This window comes from Gadus macrocephalus, chromosome 17, assembly GCF_031168955.1.
Source record: "Gadus macrocephalus chromosome 17, ASM3116895v1".
NCBI classification, from domain to species: domain Eukaryota; kingdom Metazoa; phylum Chordata; class Actinopteri; order Gadiformes; family Gadidae; genus Gadus; species Gadus macrocephalus.
Genome location: NC_082398.1, coordinates 977,724 through 996,166, shown reverse-complemented (window position 1 = coordinate 996,166; position 18,443 = coordinate 977,724). Strand labels below are relative to the sequence as shown.

Sequence of the window (18,443 nt, the reverse complement as noted above, 5' to 3'; positions counted from 1 at the left end):
AGCGGGATGAGGCCGCACACCTGTTGCACATTGAGCAATCAGTGTGCAACAGGTTAGACCAGCCGTCTCCACACACACTCAGAGCATCTCCCGCATGGCGGCGGAGCATTCGAAAGGAACAGCGTCATGTTTATTTACTGCCACTTCTACAATAAACAGGACGTCTGGAACCAGCGACTGTGCTGGTCTGGGGGAGGGGGGGGGCTGAGGCACGGCCCTTGTTACAGTGTGTCCTGGTAACGAGACGCTCTCTGCGGGGCGTCCCGTGGAGGCGGGGGGGGGGGGGGTGATCAGTGTTTTTAGTGTTTCATAACCAGGGGAACCAAAGCGAGTGTCGTCTGAACCAGGCTCGCAGGAGCAGCTGGGAGATGAGGAAATGAGAGCGACGGTATAAAGATCGGCCGGGTGCATCTTCTGCTGACCCACAAGCAACGGGAGAATATCTCATGACGCGTTGCCCTGGCAACAGCCTGTTGTCAATAACCAGGAGGAAACCCCCGTGCTCCGCATGCTGTGAGAATAGAGGGGGCTGCCACGGGGTCACGACCTTTGTCAAGGATGGAAGGAAACAACGGCTCGTCTGCTGGGATGGGAGACGTTTATTATAAGGCAGGACGTATTTATAGCCAACTTGTTTTACTTGCACACACACACACACACACACACACACAAGTAAGTAATTTATAGGGCTGAGTGGTACACTCACACTTATATACATCACAGGAACACACGCACAGTAACTGGAAAACGCACGTATACAATTACTGCGGTGGAAAACATGAAATTATCAATTAAAATCATATTTAAAGGGTAGAATGTTGGTGTATTTTAGTGTCTCTCTGTGTTCACATTTCTAATCTAGGAACAGGCCAGTGCCTCTCACACTGATACGAGGTGTTATTCCCAACATTCCTCCATTTGTTATGTCTCAGCAAGGATGGAACCAACCTGGTCGTCTGGGACATAGCCAGGGCCATATACCTTATCAAGGCTGAGAGTGCGTCTGTTTTCACCTTATTCACGTTTCTTTGATATAAATACTCGCCCCAACCTTTTGGTTCGGTGAGAAGAGGGATCGACAGCCGAGGAACACGTCTCGAAACTGCTCCTCAAACGTCCACTATAGATTATTCAACCTGAGTCTGTATCTCGCTGTATTACATCCTGGAATAAACCATCTATTCAACCCTCTGATCCAACCCGTCAAGTTGCTTTGAATTCGACTTCAAGAATTACTACTACGGCGAAAAATACACCACACAGAGTCTAGTAACAGTTTAGAAATAAGCTGAAATCTAACAAAACCCAAGAGGCAGCTGTAAATACTTGAAAGTATCAAGATATAGAGATGAACGGACATTTCTCTCAGGGATACATATCAACAGCATGACATCTCTCTATCCTTCAGGGAGGCCGTGGCGTGTCCCTTCTCGTTCGATCTGTTCTCACTTGGTTCTGTGGGTTTCCTTTCCTTTTAGGGTCGGGGGGGGGGGGGGGGGGGGGGGTTGTTGAATTCCATGCTGGCGTGGGTCCATGAACCCCCTCGGAGGCGGTAATGCAACACGGAGAACTGGGACCTGACCAATCATGACATCATCCCAAACCCACAAAAATCCCGAACTCGTAAATTTTGTCTTAAAAAAATAAGCCTTGGTGGTTTTTCTTTATGTTTCGTTGTTTTGTGTTTTGTTTGTTTGTCTGGACTTCAAACGGGAACAATAAGAGCTCTGACTGGGGCCGTGGTGTCATCGGTCTGAGGAGCTATTTTAAGAGCCTGGGAGTTAAGGAGGAGGAATAAGTCAGTCTCCCGTCCTGACTCCAGATGTTCCTCCTGTGAGTCGTGCGACAAGGAATGCTGGAAGCGGAGAACCGAAAACTTGGAATGTCCATCTGACACACACACAAACACGCACGCACGCACACACGCACGCACGCACGCACGCACGCACGCACGCACGCACGCACGCACGCACGCACGCACGCACGCACGCACGCACGCACGCACGCACGCACGCACGCACGCACACACCTCTGAATAGGGGGGAGCGGGAAGAGTTGAGGGAAATAACTATAAATCCTTTTTTTCTAAAGTAAAAAGGTAGGTAGATAATAATAGTAGTAGTAGCTGTAGGTGTGGTGGATGCAGTTAAACAATAATTAATTATGAACAATAATTGATAATTGGCTGATTAATATGTGTCAGTTCGGTGGCTCAACCAGCCACTGCTCTCACCATGTAGGCAGGACACGTTGAAGCGACGTGGGTTCGATTCCCGCCAAGGCTACATGCTGCAATGCATAGTTGTAATAATCAAGAGTCCAATGCATTAAGGTCAAACCCTTTGCACACACTTGTGAATCATCGAGCCCAGCTCTGGCGATAGCAGGCTGACTTGAAACCGTCAATCATCCAGTCATGACCTGACGTGTCTCATGTTCTTTCCATCAGTTTCCTCTTTCATCTATTTCATTGACTTTTTGAATCATCAGGACGAAATGACCTTTGACAAAGAGGTCTGTGTGGGTGTGTGTGTGTGTGGTGTGTGTGTCCCCACTTTCGTGGTAAGTGAGAGGTTGTTTTCTTGTTAGCACATTGAGCACGGCTGACTTGCCTCATTGCATTTACTGTGTGTGTGCATGTGTGTGTGTGTGTGTGTGTGTGTGTGTAGAGAGAGTATAGGAGAAAGAAAAACACATGGGCGAGATTGGCTTTCCTCATGTGCTCTGCTCTCTCTCTCTAGTGAATCAGGGTTTGAACATGTGGAGAGTGACTTTCCTCAGAGCATGAAAGCATGCTTGCCCAGACCAGACACTGACAGATGACCTCATCCTCAGTAATAACTTTTGTGTGTGTGTGTGTGTGTCTGTGTTCTGTGTCTGACTGTCATTTTGAAGAACTGGGAGGGGCCTCAGAGCAGGGCTATAAAACCAAGCAAAACAAACTGGAGCACAGAGTCAGAGGAACACAGCAGCCAGCAGCCTCCACCACAACCGCAGGATTCTCTCCTACAACCCAACCGACTCTTGGCCGCTGTTACATTTGCAAGTCCAAGATTCAAGGAGCATTAAATAACACGATTACCAGGTGAGCATCTGGAAGCATGTTCCTAAGATAATTGAGTGTATTTATTCCAACTTTATTTCACATGTCTTGTTCTCTTGTATGCAGATGTTTTTCATGTTGCTAATTGAACTCTTTGCCTGCATCAGGGTGGGAAACGGGGTGAACACAGGTGTGTCTCACGATGTTAATTATGGGCACTGCCTACAGGCCGACAATTAACTTGATAAACTACACCTGTGCCTCCCCTGCTACACCGATGGAGGCCTTGACCATTTGTTAGGAGTATTGTACAGCATCTATCATTTGCAAATGTAAGCATGGCAAAATGATACAAAGCCATTTTCCTATAATCATTTATATTGAATACCACTAGTCCTTGATATGCGTCATCTTTTGTTGACTCTTGTGAGCCACATTACGCTGGGCGTACAGCCAGGCCGTTCCCACCTGGGTGAGGGCTCACCCCTGGGTGCTGTCTAGAGGCACATGTCATCACCGACGGGCATTGCTAGTTGTGTTACATAATCTCTCCTATCTTGAAGACTATATTAAGGGTGTTTCGAAAGCCAAGATTAGGAAATGGAAAAACCAGCCCAATGTTGACTGTGCATACTGTGGTTCAACACGACGCACTCCGGCCCAGTTAGTCAGAGCCGCTGGACCCACTGTGTGGAGCGGGTGTGTGTTCATGGTGTCGGTGGTCGAATGAGAGGGAGGCTGGTTACACAACAGACCAGTGTGTCCCAACGCCCTCCCAGTGGACTCTCAGCTACCTGCTACTAACGGTTTTCCAGAGGAAGCCCTGGGCTGACTCACGAGTGACTCACGGGCTGGGTTTCCATCGGCCAGCATGGGTGCCTTGTTGAGTCTTTCCAGTACAATCTATGGCTCGGGATGTTTTTAATAACCGCACAGTGGCTGGTTACTATATCCGGTTATTAAATTTGAGTTTGTGGTTAAAAAGCATATTTTATTCTGAGCTAAAACCGGTCTGATTCGACACCAACCATTCATTGTTTCAGCAGATTGCTTCAAAGAGAAGTGTTGGTTCTCTGTGTGAGTCCTAAACTGAGAGCTGTCACTTCTCCTCCACTACCCAGAATGCTTTGCGTGCGTGCCTTCCTCCTGGTGTCCCTTTGCGTGGCCGCGCTGTGCAGCCTGCAGGACAGACAGACGGACTTCGGCCTGCGGGTCTTCTCCCAGATGGCGGACGGGGCTGCGGCCTCCCGGGGGGAGAACCTGGCCTTCTCCCCCCACGGGGTGGCCACCCTCCTGGGCATGGTCCAGCTGGGAGCGGGGGGATCCACTCGCAAGGCCCTGCGCTCCGCCATGGGCTTCTCTCTGCAAGGTAATTAATAATAATAATACACTTCATTTATAGTGAGGGAGGTAAAGCCGTCGGCCGAGAGCAGAGACAAGAGGGTCGGGACATTAGCTCGTTGGTTTTGATATCGTTTGCCTTATACGTAGTTGCCTATGTCGTATTTGAGCCCGTCGTGAGGGCAAACCCAAGTCTGCCCGCCTAACGCTGCCGATCCACTGCGCCTCATTGGCTATATCCTAAGCCAATCAGAGTGCTTTTTACATTCCATAATCACTGTCTGCCTGAGTCATCGGTTACATTTGACACTATTCGCTGAACACAAGATAAACCTTAGAATATGACCTGGCCAACTATTATGCTATGAGGCTAATATTCAAACACACTTATTGTATGTTGTGCGTCCTTAAAAACAGCATTGCGTAGCGTCTCATCCTAGCTGTCTGTGTTGCATACGGGGAATGGGTGAATCAAGGCTAACGTCGTGTCGTCCCTCCAGAGCGCGGGCTGAGCCGGCAGCAGCGGCGGCAGCAGCAGAGCCTCTCGGCGGCGGGCGGGCTGGAGGCCAGCAGCGCCGTGATGGTGGAGCGCCTGCTGGGCCTGGAGGCGGGGTTCCGCCGCGCGCTGCTGAAGGCGTTCCGCACGGCGCCGCACCAGGTGGACTTCAGCCGCGCGGAGCAGGCCACGGACGTCATCAACGCCTGGGTGTCCGACCGCACCGCCGGTACGTCACGCACGGACAGACTGACGGGGCAGCGGCGATCCCACTGATGCATTATGGGGGGGGGGGAAACCTTTTTTACACATGCTAGCTACATGTTAGCTTTGCAGCTGCATAACTAGCATGTGTATGATGGTACTTTTGAATCTACGCTGATGCATTATGGCGGGGAACTTCATTTATGTATGCTAGCTCCATGATGGCTACATGCTAGCATGGAGCTAGCTGCATAGCTAGCATGTGCATGATGGTTCTTTTTTAAGATTTTATAATTTTTATTTCATCGACGACTTGGTGTACACGCACACCTGATAAAGAAATGCTCACGCACACGGCCGCAGTAACTTTTAGTCTTCGTTCTCGGCCTCTTTTGAACGTCAGCCCTTACGCTGTTGTCCCTCCGTCCCCCCAGGTATGATCCCCCAGTTCCTGGCGCCGGGCGCCCTGACGGACGAGACGCGTCTGGTGCTGCTCAACGCGCTGCACTTCAGGGGGCTGTGGAAGGTGCCCTTTGACCCCAAGCTGACCCAGGAGAGGATGTTCCACTGCGCCAACGGCAGCAGCGTCCCCGTGGCCATGATGAGGCTCACCGCCGCCTTCCGCTACGGTAGGCTCCGCCTCCGATAGCTCCGCCTCCCTTAAGCCCGCCTCCCGCTACGATAGGCCCGCCTCCCTTAGGCCCGCCTCTCTCTATGATAGGCACGCCTCCCTTAGGCCCGCCTCCGCTACGGTAGGCTCTGCCTCCGTTAGGTCCCGCTATGATAGGTCCACCTCCCCTAGGCCCGCCTCTTTTAGGCCCGCCTCCGCTACGGTAGGCCGGCCTCGGTAGCCCTGCGTCCGAGGGGTCGAGGGCGGCTCACACCGCCTAACTTTAACACGGAGACTGGTGGATGTAGCTTAACGGCCGGTTCTCTTGATCACAGGTACAGTCTCAAAGAGCTTAAAAGGCCATATGTTTATGAAGCCCCCCCTGACCCGAGCCCCCCAGATGGGGGACCGCTCCTTCCAGGGATGGCCAGGAGTGCAATGCGGTCCATAATCAACGATTGGCAATCTGTAGTTGTTGAGCACGAATCCCTCAAGTATGAGACTAATCAAACTAAATGTACTGAATGTAGCTTCTGTATTGACGAGGCCACATGTTGCCTCATAGCTCGGTGATGTCTTGATACATCTCCTACTAAAGTATCCCAACGCGTGACGTTAGCTCCATGGAAACGGTGTGAGCGGTCGCGGAGTTCTTGGGGTTCCCTCCGTCTGAGCTCACCCTTAACCCCCCCCCCCCCCCTTTGGCCCACAGGTGAGTTTGTGTCGTCGGACGGCCTGGAGTACCTGGTGGTGGAGGTGCCCTACGAGGGCGACGCTCTCAGCATGCTCCTGGTGCAGCCCTTCGAGGCGGACGTGCCGGTGGGCGCGCTGGCGGCCGAGCTGAGCAGCCAGAGGATCGGCCAGTGGAGCGCCGAGCTGAGGAGTGTGAAGAGGAGGCTGGCCCTGCCCAGGTGAGCGGCGCTGAGACCCCCCGCGGCGCTGAGACCCCCCCGCGGCGCTGAGACCCCCCGCGGCTCTGAGACCCCCCGCGGCTCTGAGACCCCCCGCGGCTCTGAGACCCCCCACGGCTCTGAGACCCCCGCTGTTCTGGGGCTGGAGGCCGGGGACCTTTAGATGGATGGATCCTTTAGATGGATGGATCCTTTAGATGGATGGATCCTTTAGATGGATGGATCCTTAAGATGGATGGATCCTTAAGATGGATGGATCCTTTAGATGGATGGATCCTTTAGATGGATGGATCCTTTAGATGGATGGATCCTTTAGATGGATGGATCCTTAAGATGGATGGATCCTTAAGATGGATGGATCCTTTAGATGGATGGATCCTTTAGATGGATGGATCCTTTAGATGGATGGATCCTTAAGATGGATGGATCCTTTAGATGGATGGATTCCAGTAGCTTAGTCAACAGACGGATCAGTAGACCAACAACAAAATGGACAAACACTTAAAGTCAATACAGTCTCATCAATATTGCACGTAATTAAAATTGTATATTAGAAAAGAGCCAGCTGGAGATTGGGGAGATGCACGAATCCAGGCCAAAAAACAATGCTGTTCCTTGGTCTGCGTGCTAGGTTCATGATGTGTTGGTGTTGGTGCTAGGTTGATGATGTGTTGGTGCTGAATGTGTGGTTCTAATCTGAGGAGGCTTAATTAAGGGCTGAGATCCTAGGCTGCTCACAAGATACAAATATGTGTCCCACAGTGATGGGACTGTTTGAACCTGCTGGCTCCACCTCTGCTCATCAAACAAACCACTTGAACGTGGTTTCAGACTGACTCTGCAGTGAGCTCCTGACGTGATGATGGTGTGGATATTAACAAGTGTTTTCCTCAGGTTCTCCATCGACTCTGAGGTGAACCTGAAGGCTGTTCTGACCAACATGGGCCTGGGAGAAATGTTCAACCTGGCAACGGCGGACTTCTCTCGCATCACCAGTAAGTGAAATAATAACTCCTACTCTCGTACGAGCTGTATTGAAGGAAAGGGAACAGAAACTGTGGTCTAAAGCTATCACTCACCAATGTGGTGAGGGCGACCGTTATGGGATGGATATTGAACCTGGGTTCTCTCTTCTTTCAGCTGAGGAGAGGCTGTCTGTCTCTGCGGTTCTTCAGAGGGTGAAGATCGAGGTGAACGAGGAGGGAACCAAAGCGGCTGCAGCATCAGGTAAACTCGGACCCGGAGGGATTATGAACATGAACGCACACAAACGCATGAACATGCACGCATGAACACAACACAAACACACTTTAACCGTTCTGTGTTTGTGTCCGCTCTACGTAGGAGCGATCATGTTCTCTCGTATGGGTGTGGAGGAGATCGCACTGGACACGCCCTTCCTCTTCCTCATCCAGCACAAGGCCACAGGTGAGGAGCCAATCAGATGAGCTGCTTTCCCTAAGCTCCCTCCCTCCCTCCCTCCTCCATGAGGCGTGGTGTAATGGTTCAGACTATGAATCTGTGTCTGGTAGGTTGGACCCTGTCAAGGAATGTCTCCTCCTAATCCAAACGGCCTTCATCTTGCAGGTGCCGTTCTGTTCATGGGCCAGGTGAACCAGCCAGAGCCGTACTAAAGGACCTCTCCCCCCCCCCCCCCCCCCCCCCCCCCCCCCCCCCCCCCCCCCCCCCCCCCCCCCCCCCCGCACACACCACCACCAGCAGCAGCATGGCCATGGGACCGAAGCACTGAAACCAACTGGTCACATCACCGCAACATTGCTACTGACCCTGACCATATCGTTTATTTTTATATTTTGCAATACGATCAACTCCTCTGCTTGTACGATGTCTAGTTAGAGTGAATGATGAGGGGTCTCAGCCCAACACAAACACTACGAAGAGATTTTATTTTAAATAAATGGATTGACTTTATATTTTAGGTAGTGAGTATGAATGCAACGAGGGATTTATATGAAGGAATAGACACATAATTAAACGTTTGCGCTTTAAATGAGAGTGCAGCTCAGGGTGCACTTAGATTTAAGTCTTAATCTGAACAATCTGCCTACTTTCGCATCAATTACTGCTACTCTTGTGTTTATGTGCATATTTCTTTTATTTTACAGTGTCAATCGCACGTATATTTTTATGAGTGCTTTTACTAATACAAAGTGTCAGCTCTATTTTGAAGTATTTATATATTTATTAAACTCAACATTTTTACAAAAGGTGTCTGCGACTCTCCGGGGTGAATGCTGACCTCTTGTGTAGATAGATGGACACACACACACACACACACACTATGCATTCGCGACATGCAAATGAGCGCAGACTTTCTGAAAAAGCTTCGTTCCGCCCAGGAGGACAACGGATTTACTGTAAGACCACCCCTAGAGTTTACCTTCGGGGTTTCCATGGTTACCACATCCTTTACCGTCGCTCATGGCAACAACAGTGCCACAGCCTGTTTCGCCATCCATATGCCGCCGGAAGTCCAAAAGCATTTCTCGACCACATCATTAAAACAAACTGAAGCGTCGAAGGGATCCCACTCTCATCCGAAGTGGGCCACAGTTCAAGCGACCGCGCAGGTTGCATCTCCTGCATATTCATGACACGGTGACGCCACGTTGGCAGGACCACAGTGCGCATGTGCAGAACGAGCCCTCGACAGCTGACGCCGACTCTGCCGCTTATGCCGCCGCTGCTGCTCAGTGTCTGCGCGCCTCCGTCGGACCCCAGAGGAAGGCAATGGACTGTTAACGTGGGACCCCCGCGTCGGACCCCAGCCGTCGACCCCCCCCCACTCTCCCCCACTGACACTTTGTATCAATCGACTGAGCGCGAGGCGGGCTGAGAGGAAGAGGACCGCGGCGGCGGGGAGAGAATGGTGAGTAGGGTTCGCTACACGGGAGGGGAAGCTGCTGCACCCGGACGTTAGCCCGGGAGCTAAAGCTAAAGGTGTAGGGTTTCAGGAAGGAGGGAAGGCGCTCAAACGAGTCCACCTGTGCTGCGCGTTACCTGGCTGCTGGTGACGTCACTCAACGTGTGTGTGTGTGTGTGTGTTTGCGCGCATGGTAACCGGCCATTTTCCAGAATAACTTCCAAAACCAGTTGGCCGTACGGGTGCATTAAGTACCGGCGTTGGAAAGACATTCATTCATTCATGCATTCTGCACACAACGTTTCCTAAAAGTAGATCCGATCCATGGAATGATTTGCGTGGTCGATACGTTGACCGAACGCAGGTTGGACCGCCCACTGTGTGTCTGATCGGAACTTAGAGGACTACTTTGTGCAGCCTGTGGAAGGACATGGGGTGCCCGACTTGAGGGCATTTTAAAATTATACTTGACGTTATGCAACTTCTATTACAAAGCAGTGGGGAGCTATTGAAGAAGGCTGGACTAAATAGCTGCATAATTCACACGCACACTGCCTACAGATAGGCCTACATATAATAATCCCTTGGCTATTCCCCAGGCCATGTGCTCATAAATGATTCATTAAAGTAGTCTACTTGTTGACGACCAAATACCTCGAAACTTTCCTATCTGTTGTGTGAACCTCCGAGGACCAACGTGGCTCGGACTCATTCGTAAGTAATACGTTTTGAGTGTTTAGTTGACGTGTTGTCTGATCGCTTGACGCGTCCCTCTTAAATGTATAGGCCTCTACTGTATAGATTAGCTTCAATCAACATGGTTCACCGTGATGTGTGTGTGTGTGTGTGTGTGTGTGTGTGTGTGTGTGTGTGTGTGTGTGTGTGTGTGTGTGTGTGTGTGTATTGTCCATTGTAGCTTTACTGCCTTGTGTTTTGATTGCAAAGATAATAAAACCTATACACGATTTTAATGTGTAATTGGAAAAACGACATTTTACCTCGCTCATTAATAACTTAAAATTCAATATGCTATCCTAGAAACTGAATGCTAGATGGTTTAATTTGTGTTCGGTTATAGTGTTGACAGTATAAACTGTCAATATGAAATCGTTTTTGGCTGCTGCTCAGCAGTTGGCACATGCAGTTGTACATTATGTCGTTGCAAATGACCCTGAGATATCAGAAGCAGCTTCTCTTGTGATTATCGGGTTTTCATGATTATTTGGACTCAACATTATTTTGATTTAACAATCAGTGTCTAATGTGTGTTTAATTAGACTAAGAACAGTTTAGTTCTGCATCTTTCCATTACGTTCGCCTTTTCAAAATGCCACAAAGGTGCAAAGTGTTAAATTCGATCCAGTCTTATGAAGAGGGCTGATTGTTAAAATAATAGAGGTACGTTTCCTAGCCTGATGTTACTCTCACGTTGTCCTTCTCTGCTTTCATCGCTGCTTCCCATCACTGCCTCCCTCTCTCCCGTCCTCTTCCTCCCTTCTCTCTCGTCCTCTTCCTCCCTCTCCTTCTCTTCCTCTCTCTCCTCCTCTTCCTGTTCCCTCATGTCCACATGCAGACTCAGGTTATTTCGGGACTCACTTGAGACTTCTTGAGATGCTGTGAGACAGAGTTCGCGAGCTGCCAGGATTCAGGCTGAGAATAGGAAGGAGGAAGATGCAGAAAGCCGACTGGCTGGCAGAACCTGATGCAGGCAGTTTGTCTGTCGTCCGTTTTGGCGACCGAGTGCAGTGGTTAAGGGGAGGTGGATTGTTCTGGTGTGAGGGTCATCGCACGCAGAATACAAACTGGTTCATCAAATGAATAAATTAATGAGAGCGGTTGTGTAGGTATCGTGAGGTACTACTGAGCGATGTGTATCTTCTACATTATCATGCCCTGGATCTCCAGAAGGTTCCTTCTATCTGTAAAACATATAGACGCCCTTATGTAACAGAGATGGTCCGTTATGTAATATTACATCATGAGCGTCGTAACTCAATTTGTAATATTTGCAGTGTGCTGGGCTGCGTTGCAACGGGGGCTGTAAGCAGGGGCTAAAACACGGGGTGATGACTCCATGAGTGCTCTCTTTAATTGAAAAATGTAATCCAAGGTAATGGGTTTTAGCAAATAGACTGAGCGGACATTAACCCGCGGCTCTCAGCCCTGTGTGCCCAGATGGGAGGATAAAGGCAGCGTGCATAGGCTCTGCATATTGCTAAATCTGTACTTCGTTTCTCATCAGTTTTATACAAGTGTGACGAGTGAGGTGAAAAGAAGGTGAAACAACCGCCCACTTAAATCTGGTCCTGCCGTTTGTTCAAGTCCCCCTTCCCTCCTCCTCCTGCTCCTTCTCCTGCTGCTGCTCCTCCTGCTGCTCCTCCTCCTCCTCCTCTACCTCCTGCTCCTCTTCCCTCTCCTCCTCCTCCTCCTCCTTCTCCTCCTGCTCCTTCTCCTGCTGCTCCTGCTCCTCTCCCTCCTCCTCCTGCTCCTCTTCCCTCTCCTCCTCTCCCTCCTCTCCCTCCTCCTCCTCCTCTCCCTTCTCCTCCTGCTCCTCTTCCCTCTCCTCCTCCTGCTCCTCCTCTCCCTCCTCTTCCTCCTCCTGCTCCTCTTCCTGCTCCTCCTCTTCCTCCTCCTTCTCCTCCTGCTGCTGCTCCTCTCAAGGGCAGAGCCTGTCAAAGGCAGCTCTCCCGTGAGATTTGAGGAGACAGACACAGCCAGGACCCACTCCTTCCTCCCCCCCCCCCCCCTGGCCATCCTGCCAATTCTGTGGTTACCAGAAAGTTGTCCCCTCCCACTGGGTCCCAGTCGGCCCGGGTGGGCGGGCCGGTAGCGTGGTGGTGGTGGTGGTGGTGCCAGACAGCAGGTCTTTATTCAGGAGCTGGTTCTGGGTCGTGGGTCGGTCACACGCTCCTGGTTCCGTGAGGGGTTGGATTGTTAGCCTCAGTGCGTCGGGTGAAAAGAGGGGCTGTGATGTACAGGTGCACCTATCGATGTTTGGACTGGGTTTGTAATATTACAGGAAGGTTTCGGATACAGTATCTGAAAAGGGATGGACTACTGGTTGACAGTTATATTATCCTGCGTTTTGAAGACGTCTAACATGTATCATTTAGTAGAAGGAATGGGATGCACAAGCTATTTATAACTCCCTTCATTCAAGGCATTTTAAACTATTCATACTCCACGACATCTCAAAACAGAAGGGCTTTTTACGTTTGTATTACACGGACGTTAACCATGAGTTCTATTGGTCCAGATGTTATACCAGTGTTTCCCCCAGCACTCTATGGTTAAGGCCTTAGCAACAATAGGGCCCCGCCTTGACTACCAATGTATAAAGAAACATTATATATTTATTTTTTAATTATTATGCATAAACAAGGTACAAAACCCCCGTAGGGAAAGAAAAAAAAAGATCCTGATGTTAACAGGGGTTCTCTCCCCAGATGTTAACAAGGGTTCTCTCCCCAGATGTTAATAGGTGTTCTGTCCCCAGATGTTCACAGGTGTCCAGATGTTAACAGGTGTTCTGTCCCCAGATGTTCACAGGTGTCCAGATGTTAACAGGTGTTCTGTCCCCAGATGCGGTTCATGCTGCTGTTCAGCCGACAGGGCAAGCTGCGCCTGCAGAAGTGGTACACGGCCACGGCGGAGCGGGACAAGAAGAAGATGGTGCGGGAGCTGATGCAGGTGGTGCTAGCCCGCAAGCCCAAGATGTGCAGCTTCCTCGAGTGGAGGGACCTGAAGATCGTCTACAAGAGGTGGGTCTCTCTCTAAGGTCTGTAGTGGAGGGTCTCTCTCTAAGGTCTGTAGTGGAGGGTCTCTCTCTAAGGTCTGTAGTGGTGGGTCTCTCTCTAAGGTCTGTAGTGGAGGGTCTCTCTCTAAGGTCTGTAGTGGAGGGTCTCTCTCTAAGGTCTGTAGTGGTGGGTCTCTCTCTAAGGTCTGTAGTGGAGGGTCTCTCTCTAAAGAGGGTCTGTTGGGGGTGGGTCTCTCTCTAAGGTCTGTAGTGGTGGGTCTCTCTCTAAGGTCTGTAGTGGTGGGTCTCTCTCTAAGGTCTGTAGTGGAGGGTCTCTCTCTAAGGTCTGTAGTGGAGGGTCTCTCTCTAAGGTCTGTAGTGGTGGGTCTCTCTCTAAGGTCTGTAGTGGAGGGTCTCTCTCTAAGGTCTGTAGTGGAGGGTCTCTCTCTAAGGTCTGTAGTGGTGGGTCTCTCTCTAAGGTCTGTAGTGGAGGGTCTCTCTCTAAGGTCTGTAGTGGAGGGTCTCTCTCTAAGGTCTGTAGTGGTGGGTCTCTCTCTAAGGTCTGTAGTGGAGGGTCTCTCTCTAAGGTCTGTAGTGGTGGGTCTCTCTCTAAGGTCTGTAGTGGTGGGTCTCTCTCTAAGGTCTGTAGTGGTGGGTCTCTCTCTAAGGTCTGTAGTGGAGGGTCTCTCTCTAAGGTCTGTAGTGGTGGGTCTCTCTCTAAGGTCTGTAGTGGAGGGTCTCTCTCTAAGGTCTGTAGTGGAGGGTCTCTCTCTAAGGTCTGTAGTGGTGGGTCTCTCTCTAAGGTCTGTAGTGGTGGGTCTCTCTCTAAGGTCTGTAGTGGAGGGTCTCTCTCTAAGGTCTGTAGTGGTGGGTCTCTCTCTAAGGTCTGTAGTGGAGGGTCTCTCTCTAAGGTCTGTAGTGGAGGGTCTCTCTCTAAGGTCTGTAGTGGAGGGTCTCTCTCTAAGGTCTGTAGTGGAGGGTCTCTCTCTAAGGTCTGTAGTGGAGGGTCTCTCTCTAAGGTCTGTAGTGGTGGGTCTCTCTCTAAGGTCTGTAGTGGTGGGTCTCTCTCTAAGGTCTGTAGTGGTGGGTCTCTCTCTAAGGTCTGTAGTGGTGGGTCTCTCTCTAAGGTCTGTAGTGGAGGGTCTCTCTCTAAGGTCTGTAGTGGTGGGTCTCTCTCTAAGGTCTGTAGTGGTGGGTCTCTCTCTAAGGTCTGTAGTGGAGGGTCTCTCTCTAAGGTCTGTAGTGGAGGGTCTCTCTCTAAGGTCTGTAGTGGAGGGTCTCTCTCTAAGGTCTGTAGTGGTGGGTCTCTCTCTAAGGTCTGTAGTGGTGGGTCTCTCTCTAAGGTCTGTAGTGGTGGGTCTCTCTCTAAGGTCTGTAGTGGTGGGTCTCTCTAAGGTCTGTAGTGGTGGGTCTCTCTCTAAGGTCTGTAGTGGTGGGTCTCTCTCTAAGGTCTGTAGTGGAGGGTCTCTCTCTAAGGTCTGTAGTGGTGGGTCTCTCTCTAAGGTCTGTAGTGGTGGGTCTCTCTCTAAGGTCTGTAGTGGAGGGTCTCTCTCTAAGGTCTGTAGTGGTGGGTCTCTCTCTAAGGTCTGTAGTGGTGGGTCTCTCTCTAAGGTCTGTAGTGGTGGGTCTCTCTCTAAGGTCTGTAGTGGAGGGTCTCTCTCTAAGGTCTGTAGTGGAGGGTCTCTCTCTAAGGTCTGTAGTGGTGGGTCTCTCTCTAAGGTCTGTAGTGGTGGGTCTCTCTCTAAAGAGGGTCTGTTGGGGGTGGGTCTCTCTCGCTCTCTCTCGGTCTCGGCTCGCCTTCAACTCGCTCGTTATCTGCAATAAAAAATACAGGAACCAGTCGTGACTCCGACCCGTGAGACGTTGTCTGGGCCAGTCTCTGAGGCTCTGCTCTAAGGTTGCAGCGCTGGAACAGAGATAAGTAAAGGAACCAGAGGCAGTCCCATCAGAGTGTGTGGATCTACAGAACAGTTGGAGATTACGAGGCTGCTTGGGCCCAACAAACGCCAACACCCAACTCCAGAACTTGAGTCGTAGAAGTAGGCCAACAACAGGTCAACAATACATTAAGTTTGCCACCAGCCACCAGCCGGTGTGTTAGTGGTGTTTTCAGGGGATTATTACGAGCGCCTACATTACTGTTTACGTTGTATTAATGATGACGTTCACACCTTTACATTTGTATTGAAGTTTCTATGGCTGTTTACTGAAAGGTTAACTGGACTATCCTTACGATTTATAGCGAGAATGTTGGAGAAAAGTTGGCGTTATGATTTGGTTTTGGAATTAGGTGTGTTTTTAGAGGACGCCGTCTGTCCTATAAATACTATAAAGGTTAGTGGGACAGGCCCCACATGGAGCAGAGCGTGTGAGAACGTCCCACTTCAGGTGGCAGCATTCTGGGCCATCGCTCGCCTTCCAAAGGGTGGATGTCCTTCAAGGGGAATATCTCCCACAAGGTCATCCTTAAGTCTAGACATTGACGCCACATTTCCATTTAACGTGTGAACAGAATCTGGACGGATTACACGAACAAATGAGTGAGTTGTTTTATGAAGAAATGACTAAAGACGGTCATGTCTTTACCGGCCGGAGGTCAGTGCGACGGCCCGTCGTCTGGCCCGGTGACATCACGGGTCAGCGCTGCCTTCCTGATGTTTGCCGTTGCTATCGAAATGTTTTATGGGAGGAATGAATCGTGACTCATTTAGCAAAGTTTAATTCAATGTAAAAGGATGACAGAGTTTATGCGTTATTAATTCACAAAGAAGCACTTGAGGAGATGGTATTCATCTAGTCTTAGTTTAGATTAACAATGTTTAGTAAAGTGATGAGTTAATCTGTCATGATTTCCCGTCTCCTAACCCACTGCCATATGTTTCTTTCTGCTGTTAACAGAAAAAAAAAACACTGGCAAAAACAGTGTTTAACTGTCAGTCGTTTGCCTTTGCAAGCTAGTTTTTCAAGTTTTACCAAAGCAAACTGTCAAACTGCAGCCTCATGCACGGTTAACGAGGACGGCCTCATAACGAGATAGGCCTCGTGGCTTCCCCTGAAAAGATGATATCAGCTTCTGCTTCTCTGTGTGGAGGAACCTTGTAAAGCCCTTTCTCATTGTCGTAAAAAACTAAAATGGAAATCGCACCCGGGCTGACGAAACTGTTACTGATAATAAAACGGCGGAGAGAATCCTAGGATGTAATATCCATGATGATCAATATCTCTGATGTTCAGATTGATCATAGTCATCACCCACACGTCTCCGGCGCTGGTAGGTCATGTACTGAATGCCTCTCGGCCGCGTTGGAGCCCTGGGGTGTGTTTACACAACGCTGCGTATCGCCGTTGGCGTGACTACCGTAGGAACCGAGGCGGGGACAGAGTGACGACGGGGTTACCGTGACAACCCGCTGTCATGTAACCGATACGGCGAGTCTCGAGTGGAGTTTAGAGTTCACAGGCTGACAGGGTGGCGGTTCTTCAGCTCTGTGGAGTTTAGAGTTCACAGGCTGACAGGGTGGCGGTTCTTCAGCTCTGTGGAGTTTAGAGTTCACAGGCTGACAGGGTGGCGGTTCTTCAGCTCTGTGGAGTTTAGAGTTCACAGGCTGACAGGGTGGCGGTTCTTCAGCTCTGTGGAGTTTAGAGTTCACAGGCTGACAGGGTGGCGGTTCTTCAGCTCTGTGGAGTTTAGAGTTCACAGGCTGACAGGGTGGCGGTTCTTCAGCTCTGTGGAGTTTAGAGTTCACAGGCTGACAGGGTGGCGGTTCTTCAGCTCTGTGGAGTTTAGAGTTCACAGGCTGACAGGGTGGCGATTCTTCAGCTCTGCTTTTGGTTTTGTGTGCTGGAAGAATATCGGAGGTCCTTTTCAAACCGGGCCGGTCATACCTGGCAGTTTAGATCTCTGCAAAGACTTTGATCAGACTTGTGTTATATTTGAATGATTACTCCTTATGACGATCAATCCTCGAAATCATCAACGCATGCTATAGAAGTTATTTTAAGATTGGTTTGAAGGAAAATGCGTCAGCCTCGCATGAGATCTGATCTCAGTCATCTTTGAAGTCTACTTGTCAGTATTTACCAAAAAAATTATACTTGCTGCAAGCACCAAACACTGAGTTTAACATCCAAAAGTGAGCAAAGTAATTTAATCTTGAATGTGGCTACATCTCGACAGCTTCTGCATCAATGTCAGCGGATGTGGTTGCAGACGTTATTTTTAGCAGAGTAACAGTGTCTTAACAGTGTCTTATCACTCCTGCCTTTCTGGCTACCAGGGCTGTGAACATCACATTGTTGTGTCATAGGCAGCCTCTCGGCATTCTCGTGGATTGTCACAGATGGCGTTTAGCGACAAAGACCGCTCAGAACAAAGAATCTCAACGTACAATTATGTCCCCTAGAATGTGAGAAACGGGACTTTTCTAACTTCACTTCATCAACCCATCAGTGTGTGCATAAGTGTGGATGTTGCCCAGAACACATCAAGGATCGGTAAGCAAGCATCTGTTGGTGTAAACCAACTCTTGAGCCAGCTTCTTGTAGCACACAGCAGTCTCATCAATCAGTGGGTGGCGCGTGCGCCGTGTGCACACACACACACACACACACACACACACACACACACACACACACACACACACACACACACACACACACACACACACACACACACACACACACACACACACACACACACACACACACACACACACACACACACACACACACACACACACACACACACACACACACTGTGCTTTCATCCAGAGCTCATTACTTTCTGCAGAGGCTGGAAAACAAGTAAACAGAAATATTTTTGGGCTAACAAATGCTCAGCCTACAGGGGATTATAACACTGCTCTATGCTTCCGATACCCAATAAACAAAAACTTAATGTGTGACATTGTATTCATGTTGTGGAAATATGGCAATTATTGCTTGATTGAGCAATCATCTATTGGTCCTTATTCACCAGCCTCGTTCCCATCCCTCCTCTAACGAAGAAGGAACTTCTCTTCAATTAAGACAATTATTGTTTAATTGGGTCCTGCGGTTTACCTGCCTCTGTTCCTCCACTAACGAGGCGTTCCTCCTCCTCCTCCTCCTCCTCTTCCTCCTCTTCCTCAGGTACGCCAGCCTGTACTTCTGCTGTGCGGTGGAGGAGCAGGACAACGAGCTCATCACCCTGGAGGTCATCCACCGCTTCGTGGAGCTG

At 49.9% G+C, this 18,443-nt stretch overlaps 2 protein-coding genes across 4 annotated transcripts in view; both read left to right on the top strand.

The window, feature by feature from the left end:
• The first annotated feature begins 2,926 nt into the window (after nt 1-2,926).
• On the top strand, nt 2,927-8,788 carry serpine1 (serpin peptidase inhibitor, clade E (nexin, plasminogen activator inhibitor type 1), member 1). Of its 3 annotated transcripts, none has more exons than XM_060076511.1 (9): nt 2,927-3,085; nt 4,165-4,412; nt 4,885-5,109; nt 5,519-5,713; nt 6,407-6,605; nt 7,500-7,600; nt 7,746-7,832; nt 7,950-8,033; nt 8,193-8,788. In XM_060076511.1, the coding sequence occupies exons 2-9, from the start codon at nt 4,166-4,168 to the stop codon at nt 8,237-8,239; spliced, it is 1,185 nt and encodes a 394-aa protein (XP_059932494.1). In that variant the 5' UTR covers nt 2,927-3,085; nt 4,165; the 3' UTR covers nt 8,240-8,788. The 3 variants fall into 3 exon arrangements, with proteins under 3 accessions (XP_059932494.1, XP_059932493.1, XP_059932492.1); XM_060076510.1 differs by having other exon boundaries at nt 2,939-3,085; nt 4,090-4,412; XM_060076509.1 differs by having other exon boundaries at nt 2,939-3,085; nt 4,087-4,412.
• Nucleotides 8,789-9,275: 487 nt separating this feature from the next.
• ap1s1 (adaptor related protein complex 1 subunit sigma 1) overlaps nt 9,276-18,443 on the top strand; it is a 15,113-nt gene continuing 5,945 nt past the window's right edge. Inside the window, exons 1-3 of the mRNA XM_060076512.1 lie at nt 9,276-9,495; nt 13,072-13,250; nt 18,356-18,443. The exon at nt 18,356-18,443 is cut by the window's right edge and continues 21 nt beyond it. Coding sequence (XP_059932495.1) covers nt 9,493-9,495; nt 13,072-13,250; nt 18,356-18,443 — 270 coding nt within the window. The 5' untranslated portion in view covers nt 9,276-9,492. The remainder of the gene's footprint in view (nt 9,496-13,071; nt 13,251-18,355) is intronic.

Excerpts from the sequence above, each read along its gene's own strand:
- serpine1 (XM_060076511.1), top strand. The coding sequence starts at position 4,166 with ATGCTTTGCGTGCGTGCCTTCCTCCTGGTGTCCCTTTGCGTGGCCGCG. Across the intron at positions 7,833-7,949 it reads CAAAGCGGCTGCAGCATCAG|GAGCGATCATGTTCTCTCGT; the intron begins GTAAACTCGGAC and ends CGCTCTACGTAG. Across the intron at positions 8,034-8,192 it reads CATCCAGCACAAGGCCACAG|GTGCCGTTCTGTTCATGGGC; the intron begins GTGAGGAGCCAA and ends TTCATCTTGCAG.